General features: G+C 44.1%; 1 protein-coding gene across 1 annotated transcript in view; it reads right to left on the bottom strand.

The window, feature by feature from the left end:
• Positions 1–2,013: 2,013 nt before the first annotated feature.
• The window catches only part of LOC106572911 (CD82 antigen), a 43,208-nt gene continuing 22,671 nt past the window's right edge, over positions 2,014–22,550 (bottom strand). Inside the window, exons 2-9 of the mRNA XM_045708274.1 lie at positions 21,136–21,208; positions 18,388–18,460; positions 14,675–14,799; positions 12,895–12,969; positions 7,754–7,852; positions 5,705–5,881; positions 4,696–4,779; positions 2,014–4,018 (exon numbers count right to left, since the gene is read on the bottom strand). Coding sequence (XP_045564230.1) covers positions 3,941–4,018; positions 4,696–4,779; positions 5,705–5,881; positions 7,754–7,852; positions 12,895–12,969; positions 14,675–14,799; positions 18,388–18,460; positions 21,136–21,198 — 774 coding nt within the window. The 5' untranslated portion in view covers positions 21,199–21,208 and the 3' untranslated portion in view covers positions 2,014–3,940. The remainder of the gene's footprint in view (positions 4,019–4,695; positions 4,780–5,704; positions 5,882–7,753; positions 7,853–12,894; positions 12,970–14,674; positions 14,800–18,387; positions 18,461–21,135; positions 21,209–22,550) is intronic.

Here is a 22,550-nt window from a genome sequence, read left to right as displayed (position 1 = left end):
CGGGCTGTATCACCGCCTGGTACGGCAACTGCTCCACCCACAACCATAAGGCTCTTCAGAGGGTAGTGAGGTCTGCACAACGCATCACCGGGGGCAAACTACCTGCCCTCCAGGACACCTACACCACCCAATGTCACAGGAAGGCCAAAAAGATAATCAAGAACAACCACCCGAGCCACTGCCTGTTCACACCGCTATCATCCAGAAGGAGAGGTCAGTACAGGTGCATCAAAGCGGGGACCGAGAGACTGAAAAACAGCTTCTATCTCAAGGCCATCAGACTGTTAAACAGCCATCACTAGAACAGAGAGGCTGCTGCCAACATACTGACTCAACTCCACCCACTTTAATAATGGAAAAATGTATGTAATCAATTTATCACTAGCCACTTTAAACAATGCCACTTTATATAATGTTTACTTACCCTACATTACTCATCTCATATGTATGTACTGTACTCTATACCATCTACTGCATCTTGCCATCTTGATGTAATATGTATCACTAGCCACTTTAAACAATGCCACTTTATATAATGTTTACATACCCTACAATACTCATCTCATATGTATATACTGTACTCCATACCATCTATTACATCTTGCCTATGCCGTTCGGCCATCACTCATTTATATATTTTCATGTACATATTCGTATTCATTTACACTTGTTTACACCTTTACACTTGTGCGTATAAGGTAGTTGTTGTGGAATTGTTAAGTTATATTACTGCTTGGTCGGAACTAGAAGCATCAAGCATTTCGCTACACTTGCATTAACACCTGCTAACCATGTGATTGTGATAAATAAATTTGATTTGGTCAATGGGGCAACGTTCTCTAACAGACCATAGATCATCGTCAAGGGACAACGTCCTCCACCAGACCATAGATCATCGTCAAGGGACAACGTCCTCCACCAGACCATAGATCATCGTCAAGGGACAACGTCCTCCACCAGACCATAGATCATTGTCAAGGGACAATGTCCTCCACCAGACCATAGATCATCGTCAAGGGACAACGTCCTCCACCAGACCATCGTCAAGGGACAACGTCCTCCACCAGACCATCGTCAAGGGACAACGTCCTCCACCAGACCATAGATCATCGTCAAGGGACAACGTCCTCCACCAGACCATAGATCATGGAGGAATTCTGGAATGAAGACTCTCAGCCAGTTTGTGATCAGAGTCCTATAGCTCCCCCTACTGGATTAATGCTTTAACAGCTGGGAAGGAGATCACCATGAGCTGGCCCAATGTCTACACTACATCTACAGGGGTGTTGGGCCAGTAACTGAAAGGTTGCTGGATTGTTCTGAGCAAGGCAGTTAACCCACTGTTCCCCGGGGCGCCAAAGATGTGGATGTTGATTAAGGCAGCCCCCCCCCCACCTCTCTGATTCAGAGGGTTAAATGAGGAAGACACATTTATGTTGAAGGCATTGAACTGAAATGAGTCTTCCACCTTTAACCCAACCCCTCTGTTGGCCAGCAAGTGGGAGTGTTTTCAGAGGTTAAATGAAATGTATTCGGTATGCACAAGGGAACCACACCTGCAAAGCCCATTACAACTGCCTAAGGTACTAAATGGGGAAAGGGAAATACCTAACCTGGGGGGGGGTTGGAGGCCCCAGTCTGCCCCTGAAATGTCTCCAGGAGGGCATGTTGAGACAACCCCTAGAACCTCCTGTCCTCCACCTCATCTCCACCCTTCTTCTGGACTCCCTCTGACTGGTGTTCAGTGCATCTTTAACCATTAAAACACTAGGACTTCTACTAGTCTCCTCTTTCTGTTTACTGTGTGTGTGTGTGTGTGTGTGTGTGTGGTGATAACTTGTGAATTGTACCCCTGTCTCTTACTGGTTCTCTCTAACTGGATAGTTGTACATATATCTGAACCGCCACTTCTTTCGGAGATCACCACATGGGGATGCTCTTTCTCAGGGTGAATAGCATGCTACATGTTTCTCAGATTTGATTCTCTCAAAAAAATCGACAGACACACATAAGTCAGTCTATTCAATGTTTATTGACAGAATCAATGGGGTGAGTTTACTTCAACTGATCAAGCTAGCAGACAGAAGTTGATCAAGTTCTAAATTAATAGTCCTACGGGTAAAAAAAAAAATTACTCCAAGGTCAAGAAAGGTTTATCAAAATCAGACGACAACAAAAAGAAAAGCCTAAATATAAAACAAAAACCTTAATTCAAAGTTTAAAAAAATATACATGAATTTAATTCTGAATGACTTACTGTACATAAGAATTTCTGGTCCAAAATGGATCTTTTGTCAAAAACAACAAGGACGTTTTTCCTCTTAAAAAAAACAATAACAGAACCCAGCTTCTGTTATTTAAATTTGCTCTTCACTCACAGAAAAAGGTTACATAACCCTGATTAAAATAAAATGTTAAAACAAAACGGTTCATTTCTTAAACGTGTATGTTTGTCTTCTGAAGGAAAATTAGATATTTACGTGAAAGCCGTCATCACAAAAAAAGATGAAAAGCTTCAGAGTAACTCACAAACAAGAAGATGCCACAATCAACCTAAAATTCATAACAAAGTATTCCGTTTGTCATCAAAAGACAATTGTAAACTGAGACTTTTTTTGCCAATATGGGAGGTGGATTATTGGAGCACAGCCCCTTTAAAAGCAGTGATCCACTAGATTCAGCAGAGGGATGATTTGTTTCTTGAGCGGATGGGCAGGGGGGTGGGGGGGGATGGGGGGGGTCGGAACATTATTACAAATCATTTGTAGACTGAAAATTGACAGCAAGAAGACCAAACAGATATACTATTTAACTTAAACTTAATCATTTCAAAGCTTGTTTAGATTTGTATACAGTCACATATATCCCTCTATTATGCGTGGGAATACTATGGAGCAGATTTCCAAAATTAAAAATCACTTGGATCTGATTTATTTATATCTAGCTCAGAAAACTTGGGGCGGTAAATAAAATGACCCGCGGGACACCAGTTGGGGAACCCCCCCCCCACGGGCCAAGCCCCCCCCCTACTTTAAAGTAGCAGAATCTTGGTCCTCTTTAGTATCTCATTATTCCTATCATTTTAAACAAAATGATCAAGAAAAAAATCTAAACTGCACCAACAAAAAAATGAAATGCATGAAAAAGAAAACATGCAATGAAAAAACCTTTTGAAAAACAAGGAGTAAACCACATCTTCACAAAAACGTGGATTCAGAGGCTCACAAAATACCAAACTAAATTATATACAAGGTACTATAACAAACAAAAATGCATAACAACTCAAAACAATGTAGTTTATTTTCCAGGAGTCCAATAACCCGAACCCTTCTAGTCAGGTCAACTCAATAATGACCGTTAACCTAACTTGAGATCTGTGAACACAACTCACATTTTCACAACTCTCCAAATTAAATTCTCCAATTGAAAATCTCATATTTGACATTTTCAATACATGAAAGTTACCCATGCATATCTGAAGTTAGGATTGGACCCTACGAGAGCTGACAAACAATGACGATCATGATTCACTCCTGATGACAAAATTGATCTTCCCCAGAAGGATGTGGTAGACCATCTGCCGAGGACAGGAGACGACCCTCCATCTCTTTCTACATTCTCATCTTCTCTGTCCTCTCTTCACACTTCCTGTCCTACTTTCTCCACATCTCTCTTTTCTGTTGTCTCTGTGACCCGGTCTGCTCTCGTCCCGTCTTCCTCTCTAATCCATAACTACAGTCTCTAAAGTGCTCCAATGGAAACTGGACTGACAGAAAAGACACAAGTGCCTCCAAAAAAAATACAAAACAAAAACGAAACAAATTAAACAAAAATGAAAGCAAATAAACATCTGCACCGAACGGGTTTCTCCAAATGAAGGGAGGGAGAGAGAGAGAACGGTGTGTGTGTGTGTGTGTCATAGCGTCCCCTGTCGTCATCTTCAGTACTTTGGCACTTTGGTGTAATCCTCAGTGTGTATGCTCTTACACAGCCCTATGGACAGGATCATACCCAGGAGCTGTAGAAAGCAGAGGTCAGAGGTTAGAGGTCAGGTTAACAGTATCACTACATCTAAAGCCTTTCAGAAGGGTTCTCTCAATAGCTGTGATCAGTGTACGCTCCCGTAGCAGGAAGTGTCTACATACACTGAAAAACAAGAGCTGCTGTCGTGGAAGTCACGCGGATTAAGTCAAGAGGTCAGAAGCTGTTTCTGACAGGCTTATATTCCTCTTAATGATAAACATCTGTCTGGCTGAGAGACCTGCCTGACAGACGTGGTAAACATCTGTCTGGCTGAGAGACCTGCCTGACAGACGTGGTAAACATCTGTCTGGCTGAGAGACCTGCCTGACAGACATGGTAAACATCTGTCTGGCTGAGAGACCTGCCTGACAGATTATGTAGAATGTATATGTTGTTCTGGTCCAGTAGAATGTACGTGTTGTTCTGGTCCAGTAGAATGTATATGTTGTTCTGGTCCAGTAGAATGTATATGTTGTTCTGGTCCAGTAGAATGTATATGTTGTTCTGGTCCAGTAGAATGTATGTGTTGTTCTGGTCCAGTAGAATGTATATGTTGTTCTGGTCCAGTAGAATGTATATGTTGTTCTGGTCCAGTAGAATGTATATGTTGTTCTGGTCCAGTAGAATGTATATGTTGTTCTGGTCCAGTAGAATGTATATGTTGTTCTTTACCTCGATGACAGCCACTCCCAGGCAGACCCCCAGGATCACTCCAACGTTGGCAAACAGCCAGCTCTCTACACTGGAGTTACAGCCCTGAGAGACAGAGAGACAGAGAGACGTATATTAAACACAGTCCAATATATTAACAGATGGTGGTGTTTAGTGATGTTCATGTTGCAAGTAACTCAGTTATGGAGTCAAACACTGTGACCATATTTCAATGCCATTTGAAGTTGACACAGACTTACGTGGAGTACTGATACATGTGTAGCACAAGCACTATGAGAAGCCTCTCTGTAGGAGTGTTCTCTTAATCAATCAACCAATCAATCCATCAACCAATCTTAAAACTAATATAATATATATCTGGAGTATTTCTCCTGTCTTATCCGGTGTCCTGTGTGAATTTAAGTATGCTCTCTCTAATTCCCTCTTTCTTTCTCCCTCAGGACTACCTGGCCTGATGACTCCTTGCTGTCCCCAGTCCACCTGGTCGTGCTGCTGCTCCAGTTTCAACTGTTCTGCCTGCGGCTATGGAACCCTGACCTGTTCACCGGACGTGCTACCTGTCCCAGACCTGCTGTTTTCAACTCTCTAGAGACAGCAGGAGCGGTAGAGATACTCTGAATTATCGGCTATGAAAAGCCAACTGACATTTACTCCTGAGGTGCTGACTTGTTGCACCCTCTACAACCACTGTGATTATTATTATCATCTGACCCTGCTGGTCATCTATGAACATTTGAACATCTTGGCCATGTTCTGTTATAATCTCCACCCAGCACAGCCAGAAGAGGACTGGCCATCCCTCATAGCCTGGTTCCTCTCTAGGTTTCTTCCTAGGTTTTGGCCTTTCTAAGGAGTTTTTCCTAGCAACCGTGCTTCTACACCTACATTGCTTGCTGTTTGGGGTTTTAGGCTGGGTTTCTGTACAGCACGTTGAGATATCAGCTGATGTAAGAAGGGCTTTATAAATACATTTGATTTGAAATTTGATGAATATATGGAGTGTTCTTACCCTGTCGTAGACGGGCCAGTCAAGTGACTGTGCCTCACAGAAACCACTGTCAGAGGAGGAATCACTCTCAACCAAAGACACGTTCTGGCAGGAACACGGGAACAACAGCTGGGAACTGTTCACTATGACAGCATTACCATGCCAGTCCATACGACCACTCCATCCACAACACTCCATCTGGAGAGAGAGGGGGATGGATGGAGGAAAGGGGAGAGAAGATGAGAGAGAGGGAGAGAGAGAGAGCGAAAGGGGAGACAGAGACAAAGCGAGAGAGATGAGAGAGAGAGACAGAAAGCGAGAGCGATGAGAGAGAGTGAGAAACAAAGCGAGAGAGAGGTAGAGGGGGGAGAGAGAGGGATTAGAGGTAGAGATAGAGGGAGGAGGGAGAGAGAGCGAGAGAACGAGAGGGAGGGGAGGAAGGAGAGAGAGAAGGGGGGGTAGAGATAAAGGTGATAAAACAATGGTGATTAAAGGTTGACAATAATAGTGAGGAAACATGTCCAGAAAGACAATGGAAGGAGGGGAAACCCAAGAAGTCCAGTCGTTTTCAGATAGATTAACGCTGACTAGCAACCCTATACTGTAAGTATTGCTTTACAATGAACAAGGACAAAGAAATGTTCAAGCTGCTGAAGGGGTTTACAAGGAGCTGAGAGGTGAAGTATTCTCCACTTCCTTTGTTTGAAATAACTTTTCCAGACGGACGGAGCTTTAAGAGCTTGGCGTAAGGCCTTTGTGTCAATCCATTTCTAACAGCTACGGTTCGGCTCCACTGAACAATCCATTTCTAACAGCTACGGTTTGGCTCCACTGAACAATCCATTTCTAACAGCTACGGTTTGGCTCCACTTAACAATCCATTTCTAACAGCTACGGTTTGGCTCCACTTAACAATCCATTTCTAAGAGCTACGGTTTGGCTCCACTTAACAATCCATTTCTAACAGCTACGGTTTGGCTCCACTGAACAATCCATTTCTAACAGCTACGGTTTGGCTCCACTGAACAATCCATTTCTAACAGCTACGGTTTGGCTCCACTGAACAATCCATTTCTAACAGCTACGGTTTGGCTCCACTGAACAATCCATTTCTAACAGCTACGGTTTGGCTCCACTGAACAATCCATTTCTAACAGCTACGGTTTGGCTCCACTGAACAATCCATTTCTAACAGCTACGGTTTGGCTCCACTGAACAATCCATTTCTAACAGCTACGGTTTGGCTCCACTGAACAATCCATTTCTAACAGCTACGGTTTGGCTCCACTTAACAATCCATTTCTAAGAGCTACGGTTTGGCTCCACTGAACAATCCATTTCTAACAGCTACGGTTTGGCTCCACTGAACAATCCATTTCTAACAGCTACGGTTTGGCTCCACTGAACAATCCATTTCTAACAGCTACGGTTTGGCTCCACTGAACAATCCATTTCTAACAGCTACGGTTTGGCTCCACTGAACAATCCATTTCTAACAGCTACGGTTTGGCCTCACTTAACAATCTATTTCTAACAGCTACGGTTTGGCCCCACTTAACAATCCATTTCTAACAGCTACGGTTTGGCTCCACTTAACAATCTATTTCTAACAGCTACGGTTTGGCTCCACTTAACAATCCATTTCTAACAGCTACGGTTTGGCTCCACTTAACAATCCATTTCTAACAGCTACGGTTTGGCTCCACTTAACAATCCATTTAGATGTCTTTTACGACTGCGTCAAATGACACCAGTGTAATTTCTGTACAGAGAGCCTTATACCAAGCACTAGGCTACTTACATCAGACCGTTTGTTTCACTTCAGGTAACTGACAATTCTATGCAAATGAACGGTCAACATTCATTGTATTTTATTACATTTTACACCACTTGCCACTTTACCGTAAAACTACAGGTAATGTTAAATCTCTTTTGGTCGACTGGTGTGTTGACTTTTGAACTGGTTGAATTGACCTCCGTTCCAAGTCAAAATAACACCCCTTTTCCCCTCTTAGTTCAAAATGGTTCGAGTTAAGGGAAGATGATCCTAGATCTGTGCTCTCCACTCACCGTCCTCTGTATGTAATCCCAGGCCTGCTCTGTGGTGCTGTTCTTGCCAGGGTAGTTGCTTAGGATCTGGGTCACGATGTTGGACATCTCCTTATTTAGCTGAGACAGAGAGAGAGAAGGGGGGAAACCAGTCAGTAAACCAGTCATTCAATGAGTCAAATCAGACAGGGATGGTTTCTAAACTACTCTAAAAAAAGTTTCTAAACACAAACACAAAACCTGGAGAGAAAATACAATGCCCAGAACTAGAGCTACAAATCAGTTGAATAAATTCCTGGAGAGAAAAATCCCTGATCATTCAAAACTAGTATTGTTTTGTAATGTGTAGATCTTATGGCCCCCACTCATCTCTGACCCCTCCCCATTCCTTCTCTGTTGAAACAGGTCATATAAAGTGCTGTTTTTTTATCCTAAATGGCGCCCTATTCCCTTTATAGTGCGCTACGTTTAACAAAGGTGCATAGGGCTCCAGTCAAAAGTAGTGCACTATATAGGGAATAGGGCTCTGGTCTATAGTAGTACCACTATATAGGGAATAGGGCTCTGGTCTATACTAGTGCACTATATAGGGAATAGGGCTCTGGTCTATAGTAGTACCACTATATAGGGAATAGGGCTCTGGTCTATATTAGTACCACTATATAGGGAATAGGGCTCTGGTCTATAGTAGTACCACTATATAGGGAATAGGGCTCTGGTCTATAGTAGTGCCACTATATAGGGAATAGGGCTCTGGTCTATAGTGGTACCACTATATAGGGAATAGGACTCTGGTCTATAGTAGTACACTATATAGGGAATAGGGCTCTGGTCTATAGTAGTGCCACTATATAGGGAATAGGGCTCTGGTCTACAGTAGTGCCACTATATAGGGAATAGGGCTCTGGTCTATAGTAGTACCACTATATAGGGAATAGGACTCTGGTCTATAGTAGTACCACTATATAGGGAATAGGGCTCCAGTCTATAGTAGTGCGCTATATAGGGAATAGGGCTCCATTTGGGATCAAGTTTTTTCTGCCACCCTAAAAACTTTCAGGTGCGTGTCGTTAAAGAGCAGAACCACAGGAAGTTCACGTTCGATGTTTGTTGAAACACGTTTTGTTTTGAACATTTATTGAACCAGGAAGTCCCATTGAGGTCAGAAGGGAGACCTGGCATGTCTTCCTATGGTGAGACATGGGCTCTCTCAATGAGCCTTTCCACCATTCCTCGCTTCCCACCTCCTCACTTCCTACATGCTCACCTCCTTCTCAACCGTATTGGAGGAGAAGGTTCAAGGTCCCTCCCTTCTGACCTCATTGTCCAATGTGTTTTGAGAAGGAAATGAGGAGAGCGGAAGGGAGGAATCGACGGAAAGAAATTGAGAAAGAGCGCTGGCATGTCCTTCTGTGGGGAGACTCTAGCAAAAGTATCAGGCCCCAGCGACAGGCCCCAGCGACAGGCCCCTGTCGTCAGCGACAGGCCCAGACGTGGTTAGCTACATGATTTGGACATGTCTTGTGTTGAAATGCTTATTTACAGTGAACAGAGTATTACTGAGAAATGTGATATTGTTTAAAGTACTGAAGCAACATGTACAGTCTTGAAAGTCCACTTGGCAGAGAGGCTGCTGCCGCTGGCTGATGTTGAAAAATTGACAAATTGCAAAAACATTACTTAAGCTGGAGACGCATATCTCCCTCACTAACTTTAAGCACCAGCTGTCAGAGCAGCTCACAGATCACTGCACCTGTACATAGCCCATCTGTAAATAGCCCATCCAACTACCTCATCCCCATGTTATTTTTTATTTTTTGCTCCTTTGCACCCCAGTATCTCTACTTGCACATTCATCTTCTGCACATCTATCACTCCAGTGTTTAATTGCTAAATTGTAATTATTTCACCACTATGGCCTATTTATTGCCTTACCTCCCTAATCTTACTTTATTTGCAAACACTGTATATAGATTGTTCTATTGTATTATTGACTGTATGTTTGTTTATTCCATGTGTAACTCTGTGTTGTTGTTTTTGTCGCACTGCTTTGCTTTATTCTTGGCCAGGTCTCAGTTGTAAATGAGAACTTGTTCTCTACTGGCCTACCTGGTTAAATAAAGGACTTGTTCTCTACTGGCTTACCTGGTTAAATAAAGGTGAAATTAATAAAATATATGTTGGATACAGACTTCCAACGATGGTTCTATTTCAGATTCAAAAAGCAGGAAGCAGCAGGGATACATCAGGGATATGGCTGTCCCAAATGGTACCCTCTTCCCTATATAGTGCACTATAGAGGGAATAAGGTGCCATTTGGGACTCATTCAATATTTGGGTCTGAGAGGTGGATTCCAGCTTTACGGCATTTCCTAGTCAGATGTTTCCCTTCAGGTCCTCTGGGAGAGACAGACAGTGTGTGTGTGTGGTTGAGGTGGCTGAACCAAGCCATTGAACTATCCTATCCAGCCAGGATGGGTTCTGTTCCATTCCAAGTCTATAGGTTCTGCTACAATCTGCTAGGTCATTCCAAACCAGCTAGAAACTTATAGAAGGTGTGTGTGTGTGTGTGTGTGTGTGTGTGTGTGTGTGTGTGTGTGTGTGTGTGTGTTTCTCTAATTATCCACATGTGTTTACACATCTCTCCAGCTGGTGTGCGTGTGTTCCTACCAGCAGCAGTCACCCTCTCTCTGACCCATATCCCCACTGACAAACGTCTCTCTCTCTCTCTCTCCCCCTCTCTCTCCTCACTGACAGACAACACCTTTCTCTCTCTCTCTCTCTCTCTCTCTGACCCCTATGTTTACTGCCCCTCACTGACAGACACACACCTGGCCAGGCTTTCCTCTGGTCCTCCTGGGGCCAAGGCCTCCTAAACAACAATAACCACCACTACACTAGTGCCCTGCACTTTTCATAGTGAACAACAGTTGGCACTGAGATACCAAAACACTGCTCAATCAGCTTGACATGACACCGGATATGTCCCAAATGGCCCCCTGTTCATTTCTTTTGATCAGGGCCCGTAGGGATAGGGAATGGCCCCCTGTTCATTTCTTTTGATCAGGGCCCGTAGGGATAGGGAATGGCCCACTGTTCATTTCTTTTGATCAGGGCCCGCAGGGATAGGGAATGGCCCCCTGTTCATTTCTTTTGATCAGGGCCCGTAGGGATAGGGAATGGCCCCCTGTTCATTTCTTTTGATCAGGGCCCGTAGGGATAAGGAATATAGTGACATATGGGAAACAGCCTCTCTTTGGGCTCGTCAGGGTTTTTTATTATCAGAAACTCGTCTTAGCTAAATGAAACCAACAGGGGTGAATTCTTTACACTGTTATTGACAACCCACACATATAAAGTCCCAGAGACGCTGGGAACACTTTTCATTCCATGGAAATCACTGTCTTTTCTTGGAAGATGTGCTCCAACACAGTCATGTAGAATGCACAGCACCAGTCATGTAGAATGCACAGCACCAGTCATGTAGAATGTACAGCACCAGTCATGTAGAATGCACAGCACCAGTCATGTAGAATGCACAGCACCAGTCATGTAGAATGCACAGCACCAGTCATGTAGAATGCACAGCACCAGTCATGTAGAATGCACAGCACCAGTCATGTAGAATGCACAGCACCAGTCATGTAGAATGCACAGCACCAGTCATGTAGAATGCACAGCACCAGTCATGTAGAATGCACAGCACCAGTCATGTAGAATGTACAGTACCAGTCATGTAGAATGTACAGTACCAGTCAAAAGTTGGGACACACCTACTCGTTCAAGGAGTGTGCAAAGCTGTCATCAAGGCAAAGGGTGTCTACTTTGAAGAATCTCAAATATATTTTGATTTCTTTAACACTTTTTTGGTTACTACATGATTCCATATGTGTTATTTCATGTTGATGTCTTCACTATTATTCTACATGGATATGTTGTTCTGGTCCAGTAGAATGTACATGTTGTTCTGGTCCAGTAGAATGTATATGTTGTTCTGGTCCAGTAGAATGTATATGTTGTTCTGGTCCAGTAGAATGTATATGTTGTTCTGGTCCAGTAGAATGTACGTGTTGTTCTGGTCCAGTAGAATGTACGTGTTGTTCTGGTCCAGTAGAATGTACATGTTGTTCTGGTCCAGTAGAATGTATATGTTGTTCTGGTCCAGTAGAATGTATATGTTGTTCTGGTCCAGTAGAATGTATGTGTTGTTCTGGTCCAGTAGAATGTATGTGTTGTTCTGGTCCAGTAGAATGTATGTGTTGTTCTGGTCCAGTAGAATGTATGTGTTGTTCTGGTCCAGTAGAATGTATATGTTGTTCTGGTCCAGTAGAATGTATATGTTGTTCTGGTCCAGTAGAATGTATGTGTTGTTCTGGTCCAGTAGAATGTATGTGTTGTTCTGGTCCAGTAGAATGTATATGTTGTTCTGGTCCAGTAGAATGTACATGTTGTTCTGGTCCAGTAGAATGTACGTGTTGTTCTGGTCCAGTAGAATGTACGTGTTGTTCTGGTCCTATAGAATGTACATGTTGTTCTGGTCCAGTAGAATGTATGTGTTGTTCTGGTCCAGTAGAATGTATGTGTTGTTCTGGTCCAGTAGAATGTATATGTTGTTCCGGTCCAGTAGAATGTATGTGTTGTTCTGGTCCTAAAGAATGTAAATGTTGTTCTGGTCCTATAGAATGGATAAATACAGCTTTTGGTAGCGTGTTCTGACTGAAAGTAAAAAAGGTGTAATCAGTCTCAAAACAAGGTGTAGTCAAGGGTGTAGTGAGTCATTTTCTACAGAACAGGTTGTGTTCAGGCGGGTTCAACATCCTGGAATGTTCAGGTACACATACACTGTGTAGAACAGACATGGTTAAGTGGTTAAGAGCAGCAGCAGTTAACAGATTTGGGCCAGTAACCAAAAGGTCGCTGGTTAGAATCCCCGAGCTGACTAGGTGAAACACTTGAGCAAGGCATTTAACCCTAATTGCTCCTGTAAGTCATTCTGGATAAGAGCGTCTGCAAAATGACAAGATAAAATGAAATGAGATGCTTATCTGACATGTAGAGTAAGAATGGTAAAGCTATACATAGTATTTCTATCAGCTACATTCAGTAAGTTTCTCTTTCCTGAACGCGACCAACAGGTGTAAACAGGAAGTGACATCACTCACCAGGTCCTTCTGGAAGTAGATGAGTACACCGGCTGCCACCTGACCAATCAGAATCAGCAGCAGGCATGTGAAGTACTGGGGAGGAAGAGAGGATCATGGGATATATGAGATGACATCACCGTGGCAACAGTCCATCATAACAACGCATAAACACATCCACCCAATCCCCAACCCACATACCAGACATCCTTACCTGCAGCATCATTCAGACATCAATACCCACTTGCCTTCAAATAGAAATGCATTATGTATTCAACTATGTATGTAAATAATTGACTAGGATGTTGAACTTCCAAACAAAAACTACAGTAGTAACCCTGGAGAGGATCTGATGTTGCTACAATATCCACTGGAACAGCCACGGGGCTTTGTGTTGCTACAATATCCACTGGACCAGCCACGGGGCTTTGTGTTGCTACAATATCCACTGGAACAGCCACGGGGCTTTGTGTTGCTACAATATCCACTGGAACAGCCACGGGGCTTTGTGTTGCTACAATATCCACTGGAACAGCCACGGGGCTTTGTGTTGCTACAATATCCACTGGAACAGCCACGGGGCTTTGTGTTGCTACAATATCCACTGGAACAGCCACGGGGCTTTGTGTTGCTACAATATCCACTGGAACAGCCAGGGCTTTGTGTTGCTACAATATCCACTGGAACAGCCACGGGGCTTTGTGTTGCTACAATATCCACTGGAACAGCCACGGGGCTTTGTGTTGCACAATATCCACTGAACAGCCACGGGGCTTTGTGTTGCTACAATATCCACTGGAACAGCCACGGGGCTTTGTGTTGCTACAATATGCACTGGACCAGCCACGGGGCTTTGTGTTGCTACAATATCCACTGGAACAGCCACGGGGCTTTGTGTTGCTACAATATCCACTGGAACAGCCACGGGGCTTTGTGTTGCTACAATATCCACTGGAACAGCCACGGGGCTTTGTGTTGCTACAATATCCACTGGAACAGCCACGGGGCTTTGTGTTGCTACAATATCCACTGGACCAGCCACGGGGCTTTGTGTTGCTACAATATCCACTGGAACAGCCACGGGGCTCTGTGTGCAACTCCTCCCTGTACAGTAGCAGTAGTTTGTAATGCATTCACACTAGCATACACTGAGTGGACAAAACATTAGGAACACCTTCCTTATATTGAGTTCCACCCCCTTTTTGTCCTCAGAACAGCCTCAATCGTCGGGGCAGGGACTCTACAAGGTGTCGAATGCGTTCCACAGGGATGCTGGCCCATGTTGACTCCAATACTTCTCACAGTTGTGTCAAGTTGGCTGGATGTTCTTTGGGTGGTGGACCATTCTTGATACACACAGGGAAACTGTTGAGTGTGAAAAACCCAGCAGCGTTGCAGTTCTTGACACAAACCAGTGTGCCTGGCACCTACTACCATATACCCCATTCAAAGGCACTTCAATATTTTGTCTTGTCCATTCACCCTCTGAATGACACACACACACAATTCATGTCTTAATTGTCTCAAGGTTTAAAAATCATTCTTTAACCCGTCGCCTCCCCTTCATCTACACTGATTGAAGTGGATTTAACATGTGACATCAATAAGGGATCATAGCTTTCACCTGGTCAGTCTATGTCATGGAAAGAGCAGGTGTTCCTAATGTTTTGTACACTGTGTAGATTTTGGAGATGCCAGCAATTCTTTAAGTTGGTTTTGACTTTAGCTTCATGCACCACTGATTGTGAGTCAGACCAGGCAGTCCAGTGTGTGTGTGTGTGTGTGTGTGTGTGTGTCTCACCAGGCCCAGCAGACAGCGGATCTCGTAGATAGCCCCCAGGCAGCCCAGGAAGCCCATCAACATGGAGAGACCACCTACACCTATCAGGATGTAGGAAGCTATCTTCAGCACTGTGGAGGACTCTTCTGTAGAGAGAAACAAGCACACTCTCAGGTTAGCACATTAGCATCGCTATGGTAAAAACCATATATAGGCTAGCATTTTATCATACCTACAGTACACCATGGGGGACTCCTCTGTAGAAGTGGGAACAAGCAGACTCGCTAGCATATCTGCTGTAAACACATATTGGTTAGCAGTTCAGCAATCGACTACTGTGCAGGCTTGTATTTAAGCAGTCTGATGTAGGCTATACACAGGCTAGCATTTTAGCACACCTACTACACAGTGACAGGCATTTTAGCCCATTCATCCCTTAGCAGACACCATGTTCTGCCTCACGTCTGATAGATACAGACAGACAGTAGAATATAACAGACATCTTCCTCTAAGGCAACTCATTCACACAAAACCAAAAGGGGACCTGATCTCACACCAACATATCTGTTCATGGAAACAGTTCTGGGAATTCTGGCTTCTATTTTAAAAAAAGAGTCTACTGGAGCCAGAGAGAGATTAGGTCTGCATTTCAAATGGCACCCTTTTCCCTATTTAGTGCACTACTTTTGACCAAAAAGTCCACTAAAAACAGTTAAAATATTGTGCACTATATAGGGAACAGGGTGCAATTTGGGACATAGATTATCTGGCAAGAGGAGGAATGATATATGTTACTCTGAGGACACTGTTCTCAGTGTGTGTGTGTGTGTGTGTGTGTGGCACTGCCAAACATTCTGAGGCTTTGAAAGGAAAGAGAGAAGCATGTTTCTGTGGATCACTCCGGAGGTCTGGAAGCAACACCGTGCCATCATGGAGGCCCAACTCTCTGCAAAGCCCAGAAACCACCACTGAGACCGAGAGAGAAAGGACAGTCAACCTCATTTAAAGCCTTTAGTTTAAGGAGACGTCCTCCTTGGAGACAGAGACTAGCTCCTGAGATACCCAGAGGTTTTCACTATAATGGCAGAAACATCTGGCACACCATGCAAATCAAAGTGTTTCTGTCAGCGTACTGTAGTGTCACAGTACAATGAAATACTTACTTGCAAGAAATGCTTATGCAAGATCTGAAACACGGCCAAATGTACATTGTCTCTGACTAAGTGGAGTAAAAACACAGAAAAAACAGTATCCTATTTAATACTGTGATGAAATAGCTGTTAGTGCTGGTTAGTGCTATACTCTAGCATGTGACTATTATGGAATACAGGAAGTTCAATAACGCCATGCTGGCTGATTTCTTCTTCTTCTTCTAAGTGCGATGACTGTGGCAATATTACTGAAGGAATATGTAAAACGCTGGTTGGGAACCCTCATTCCCAGCAAAAGCAGTTTAACAAGACACGTATCTGGTTAATAGAGACAGACCCTGCAGCACATCACAGACAGAGAGGAACGGCTAGACAACAGATCCCTGTCCTCATTACCGTTCCTCTAACGTTGGAACAGCTAGAGAACAGATCCTCTCCTCATTACCGTTCCTCTAACGTTGGAACAGCGAGAGAACAGATCCCTGTCCTCATTACCGTTCCTCTAACGTTGGAACAGCGAGAGAACAGATCCTCTCCTCTCCTCATTACCGTTCCTCTAACGTTGGAACAGCTAGAGAACAGATCCTCTCCTCTCCTCATTACCGTTCCTCTAACGTTGGAACAGCTAGAGAACAGATCCTCTCCTCTCCTCATTACCGTTCCTCTAACGTTGGAACAGCTAGAGAACAGATCCTCTCCTCTCCTCATTACCGTTCCTCTAACGTTGGAACAGCTAGAGAACAGATCCTCTCCTCTCCTCATTACCGTTCCTCTAACGTTGGAACAGCTAGAGAACAGATCCTCTCCTCATTACCGTTCCTCTAACGTTGGAACAGCTAGAGAACAGATCCTCTCCTCATTACCGTTCCTCTAACGTTGGAACAAGTCCAATAAAACGGCTAAATGAATGGGTCTGCTACTCTGCTTCTGAAGAGGGTTAAAGACCTACAGGAAGTCATCATCATAGCTAGGTTATAGGGCTCCACTAGATTAGAGCAGTCATATGTTGTAGTGTGTTGACTTTGAGGAACGTTGAAGAACGTGCTGTGAGGTTAATGCTCCAATCAGGACTCCACTGTGGGTGTAGGAAGTGGCCTGGGACCCCTGCAATAACCCCTGGACACACACACACACACACCTCCAAACTTTTAAATTGTTAGGCACCAAACAGAATTTAAGTAGCCCAAGAAAGAGATTGACTTATTTTATAGTTTAGTCTCCCATTAGGCCTATATGAATTAATAGGATGAACTTTTTCGAACGAAAATACATGTTGTGGACCTGGGATTCCTGGAAGTGCCTAAGGATGAAGATAATCAAAGGTAAGGGATTATTGACAATAGTATACAAGACTAGATGTGATATACGATTGTTCCAAGATGGCGCTGATCTGTATTGCTAGCCTATTGTTCTGAGTATCGCATCCCCTTTTATCGCAAAGTGTGATTACCCAGTAAAGTTATTTTTAAATCTGGCATTACAGGTGCTTTCAAGAGATATTCATCTTAAATCTTAGAATGACAATATTACATTTTAAAAATGTTTTCGAATAGTAATTTAGTAAATTGTAGCGCTGTTTCATCGGATGCATTTGAGGGAAAATAGTTAGTCAACGTTACGCACCGATGTAAAATGCTGTTTTTATATATAAATATGAACTTTATCGAACAAAAGAATGCATGTATTGTGTAACATGATGTCCTAGGTGTGTCATCTGATGAAGATTGTCAAAGGTTAGTGCTGCATTTAGCTGTTATTTGGTTATTTGTGATGCATGTGGTTGGTCGGAAAATGGCTATGTGGCTACTTTTACGATATACTCGTCTAACATAATCTAATGTTTTGCTTTTGCTGTAAAGCCTTTTTGAAATCGGACAACGTGGTTCGATTCAGGAGAGGTGTATCTATAAAACGATATAATTTGAAAAAAAAATTGAAAAAATGTTTTTATTACATTTTGTTATGCTAATGGCGATAGGATTTTTCGCTGGATGTCCGCACAGGGGTTAAATTCAACTAAATATGGAGAGCTAGGACAGAGAGCTAGGACAGAGAGCTAGGAGAGAGAGCTAGGAGAGAGAGCTAGGAGAGAGAGCTAGGAGAGAGAGCTAGGAGAGAGAGCTAGGAGAGAGAGCTAGGAGAGAGAGCGAGAGTGAGAGACTGCCTTGTTCGTTCTGCCCCTGAACAAGGCAGTTAACCCACTGTTCCCCGGTAGGCTGGTCATTGTAAATAAGAATTTGTTTTTAACTGACTTGCCTAGTTAAAAAAAAGGTTAAATAAATAAAACATAAAACCTAGTGGACTAGAGAAAGAGCACTGACAATGTTTTCCACTAAACATCAGCCAACTATAAAACTATCAAATGGCTTCTTTTTTAAATGGTTTAGTGATCCGTTGTTTTAACATGTTAAAGAAAAAGGAACAGGCTTTAACTATACATACAGTTAGACAATCATTCTACCATTTCTCTGGTGAAATGACTGCCACAATACTACCATTCCTCTGGTGAAATGAGTGCCACATTACTACCATTCCTCTGGTGAAATGACTGCCACATTAGTATGTATAGATTGATAAACTTACGCAGGATGACCATGAAGCTCTCATTGTCCAGAAGGACCCACAGTCCGAACCCCATGATGAGGGCGCCAAACAGCTGCAGAGGGAGAGAGAGAGACAAATAGAGAGAGAGAGAGAGACACACAAAGACAGACAGAGAGAGAGAGAGAGAGACACACAAATAGACAGAGAGACAGAGAGAGAGAGAGAGAGAGAGACAGAGAGAGCGAGAAAGAAAGAGTCAATACAACATGCTAAATAAGACCAAGTTTAAATCTTTACCAAGTTCTGTAAATGAGTCTTTGGGTGCTGTTGGCCAGGAGTAGACAACCAGGAGAGATCCATAGACAACCAGGAGAGATCACTGGGGGGCTGGGGTCTATGCATGGCAGGGGGTGTGTCGTAGCATGGCAGGCGGTGTGTCGTAGCATGGCAGGGGGTGTGTCGTAGCATGGCAGGGGGTGTGTCCTAGCATGGCAGGGGGTGTGTCCCAGCATGGCAGGGGGTGTGTCCTAGCATGGCAGGGGGTGTGTCCTAGCATGGCAGGGGGTGTGTCCTAGCATGGCAGGGGGTGTGTCCTAGCATGGCAGGGGGTGTGTCCTAGCATGGCAGGGGGTGTGTCCTAGCATGGCAGGGGGTGTGTCCTAGCATGGCAGGGGGTGTGTCCTAGCATGGCAGGGGGTGTGTCGTAGCATGGCAGGCGGTGTGTCGTAGCATGGCAGGCGGTGTGTCGTAGCATGGCAGGGGGTGTGTCGTAGCATGGCAGGCGGTGTGTCGTAGCATGGCAGGCGGTGTGTCGTAGCATGGCAGGGGGTGTGTCGTAGCATGGCAGGGGGTGTGTCGTAGCATGGCAGGGGGTGTGTCGTAGCATGGCAGGGGGTGTGTCGTAGCATGGCAGGGGGTGTGTCGTAGCATGGCAGGGGGTGTGTCGTAGCATGGCAGGGGGTGTGTCGTAGCATGGCAGGGGGTGTGTCGTAGCATGGCAGGGGGTGTGTCGTAGCATGGCAGGGGGTGTGTCGTAGCATGGCAGGGGGTGTGTCGTAGCATGGCAGGGGGTGTGTCGTAGCATGGCAGGGGGTGTGTCGTAGCATGGCAGGGGGTGTGTCGTAGCTCTAGTGATGCTGACACCACTTCATAATCCACATGGGCTGCTGCTTTTTAAGCACACCACAGTCCATGGCAGCCTATTCCCTATATAGTGCACTATCTTTATTTTTTTCACTATATAGGGGATAGGGTTCCATTTGGAATGCAGCCCACATTCCTCCTCCTTCCTCAACCCTGGAGCTGGTCTGTCTGCCCCTCAACACCGGAGCAGGTCTGTCTGTCTGCCCATCAACACTCACTGCTTCCATTCTAGTTTCTCTACATCTGTCCTGTTAGTAGTGACGTTCCATTCTAGTTTCTCTACATCAGTCCTGTTAGTAGTGACGTTCCATTCTAGTTTCTCTACATCTGTCCTGTTAGTAGTGACGTTCCATTCTAGTTTCTCTACATCTGTCCTGTTAGTAGTGACGTTCCATTCTAGTTTCTCTACATCTGTCCTGCTAGTAGTGACGTTCCATTCTAGTTTCTCTACATCTGTCCTGTTAGTAGTGACGTTCCATTCTAGTTTCTCTACATCTGTCCTGTTAGTAGTGACGTTCCATTCTAGTTTCTCTACATCAGTCCTGTTAGTAGTGACGTTCCATTCTAGTTTCTCTACATCTGTCCTGTTAGTAGTGACGTTCCATTCTAGTTTCTCTACATCTGTCCTGTTAGTAGTGACGTTCCATTCTAGTTTCTCTACATCTGTCCTGTTAGTGGTGACGTTCCATTCTAGTTTCTCTACATCTGTCCTGTTAGTAGTGACGTTCCATTCTAGTTTCTCTACATCTGTCCTGTTAGTAGTGACGTTCCATTCTAGTTTCTCTACATCTGTCCTGTTAGTAGTGACGTTCCATTCTAGTTTCTCTACATCAGTCCTGTTAGTAGTGACGTTCCATTCTAGTTTCTCTACATCTGTCCTGTTAGTAGTGACGTTCCATTCTAGTTTCTCTACATCTGTCCTGTTAGTAGTGACGTTCCATTCTAGTTTCTCTACATCAGTCCTGCTAGTAGTGACGTTCCATTCTAGTTTCTCTACATCTGTCCTGTTAGTAGTGACGTTCCATTCTAGTTTCTCTACATCTGTCCTGTTAGTAGGGAGATCACACCATACATTCACACGCAGTGTAACTTAAAAGTCTTAAGCTCTGGATCAAACTTTTAATTTACTCTGTTCAGAGATGGGAATGAGGGGGGAGAGAGAGAGGGATTGTGGGAGCCTTGGACTGAGCGGATGAGTATCTCTGTGGTAACCAGGCCACAATCACTTAATCTGCTCTCTAATGAAGAAACCAGGGAGAGAGAAAGAGGGATGGAGGGCATATGAGAGAGGGCATGAGAGAGAGAGAGAGAGAGAGAGAGAGAGAGAGAGAGAGAGAGAGAGAGAGAGGGCATATGAGAGAGAGCATATGAGAGAGAGAGAGAGCGGGCATGAAAGAGGGCATGAAAGAGAGCGCGAGAGAGGGGGCATGAAAGAGAGTGTAGTGTGAATGATGTCAGAGAATGAGAGATTGAAACAGAGGACAAGGATGACAGAGTAGTTGGTGTGTGTGTTGGTGAGCTCACATTCCCTCCCACCGACTCGAACTCAAACCGGTCCAACATGGCCATAGAGCTGTGGCGGTCCTGCCATTTTATCAGACGGTTATTGTCATGTTATCTGTGTCTGGGAAATAAGATACTTACGAAGAAGAGGACATTGAAGAGGAACAGGAAGTACTTGATTGCCTTCATGCAGCCTTTCCCCATTGTGATCGCTCTGTGAACAACAGAATACAAATATTTAGTAATACTTTATTTGAAGAGTACTTAAGCATTAATATAATAAAATCATGAATATAATCACAGGTCAGTCAGACATCCCTGTGGTCTACTAAAGAGTTTAACACGATGGCATCAAAGTACAGAGGGGACATGATCCACATAGTGTGTGTCTGGATTTGTTGTAGTGTGTGTGTGTGTGTGGATTTGTTGTAGTGTGTGTGTGTGTGTGTGTGTGTGTGTGTGTGTGTGTGTGTGTGGATTTGCTGTAGTGTGTGTGTCTGGATTTGCTGTAGTGTGCACGTGGGTGTGCGAGGCCTACAGTATAAGTGGTGACAGAAGCCTGAAACCCTCTGACCTGCTGGCTAAGCTGCTGAGATGATAGGGACCTGGATCTATAGGAGACATGCCTAGAACCCTCTGACCTGCTGGCTAAGCTGCTGAGATGATAGGGACCTGGATCTATAGGAGACAGATGCCTGGAACCCTCTGACCTGCTGGCTAAGCTGCTGAGATGATAGGGACCTGGATCTCTAGGAGACAGATGCCTGGAACCCTCTGACCTGCTGGCTAAGCTGCTGAGATGATAGGGACCTGGATCTATAGGAGACAGATGCCTGGAACCCTCTGACCTGCTGGCTAAGCTGCTGAGATGATAGGGACCTGGATCTATAGGAGACATGCCTAGAACCCTCTGACCTGCTGGCTAAGCTGCTGAGATGATAGGGACCTGGATCTATAGGAGACAGATGCCTGGAACCCTCTGACCTGCTGGCTAAGCTGCTGAGATGATAGGGACCTGGATCTCTAGGAGACAGATGCCTGGAACCCTCTGACCTGCTGGCTAAGCTGCTGAGATGATAGGGACCTGGATCTATAGGATTACTGATATACAACCAGCCAGTGGTGGAAAAAAAGTACCCAATTATCATACATGAGTAAAAGTAATGATACCTTAATAGAAAATGACTCCTGTAAAAGTTAGTCACCCAGTAAAATACTACTTGAGTAAAAGTCTAAAAGTATTTGGCTTTAAATATACTTAAGTATCAAAAGTATAAACCATTTTAAACAAACCAGGCGGCATGATTTTCTAGTTTTGTACGGACAGCCAGGGACACACTCCAACATCATTTACACATAAAGCGGGTGTGTTTAGTGAGTCCACCAGTGACCATGTGTTCTCTTGATAAGTACATGAATTGGACCATTTTCCTGTCGAAATGTAACGAGTACTTTTGGCTGTCAGGGAAAATGTATGGAGTAAAAAGTACATTATTTTCTTTAGGAATGTAGCGAAGTAAAAGTTGCCAAAAATATAAATAGTAAAGTACAGATAC

The sequence above is a fragment of the Salmo salar genome, chromosome ssa26 (assembly GCF_905237065.1).
Source record: "Salmo salar chromosome ssa26, Ssal_v3.1, whole genome shotgun sequence".
Taxonomy (NCBI): Eukaryota; Metazoa; Chordata; class Actinopteri; order Salmoniformes; family Salmonidae; genus Salmo; species Salmo salar.
Note: the sequence above shows the minus strand (reverse complement) of the source record. Positions and strands in the feature narration are given on the sequence as shown.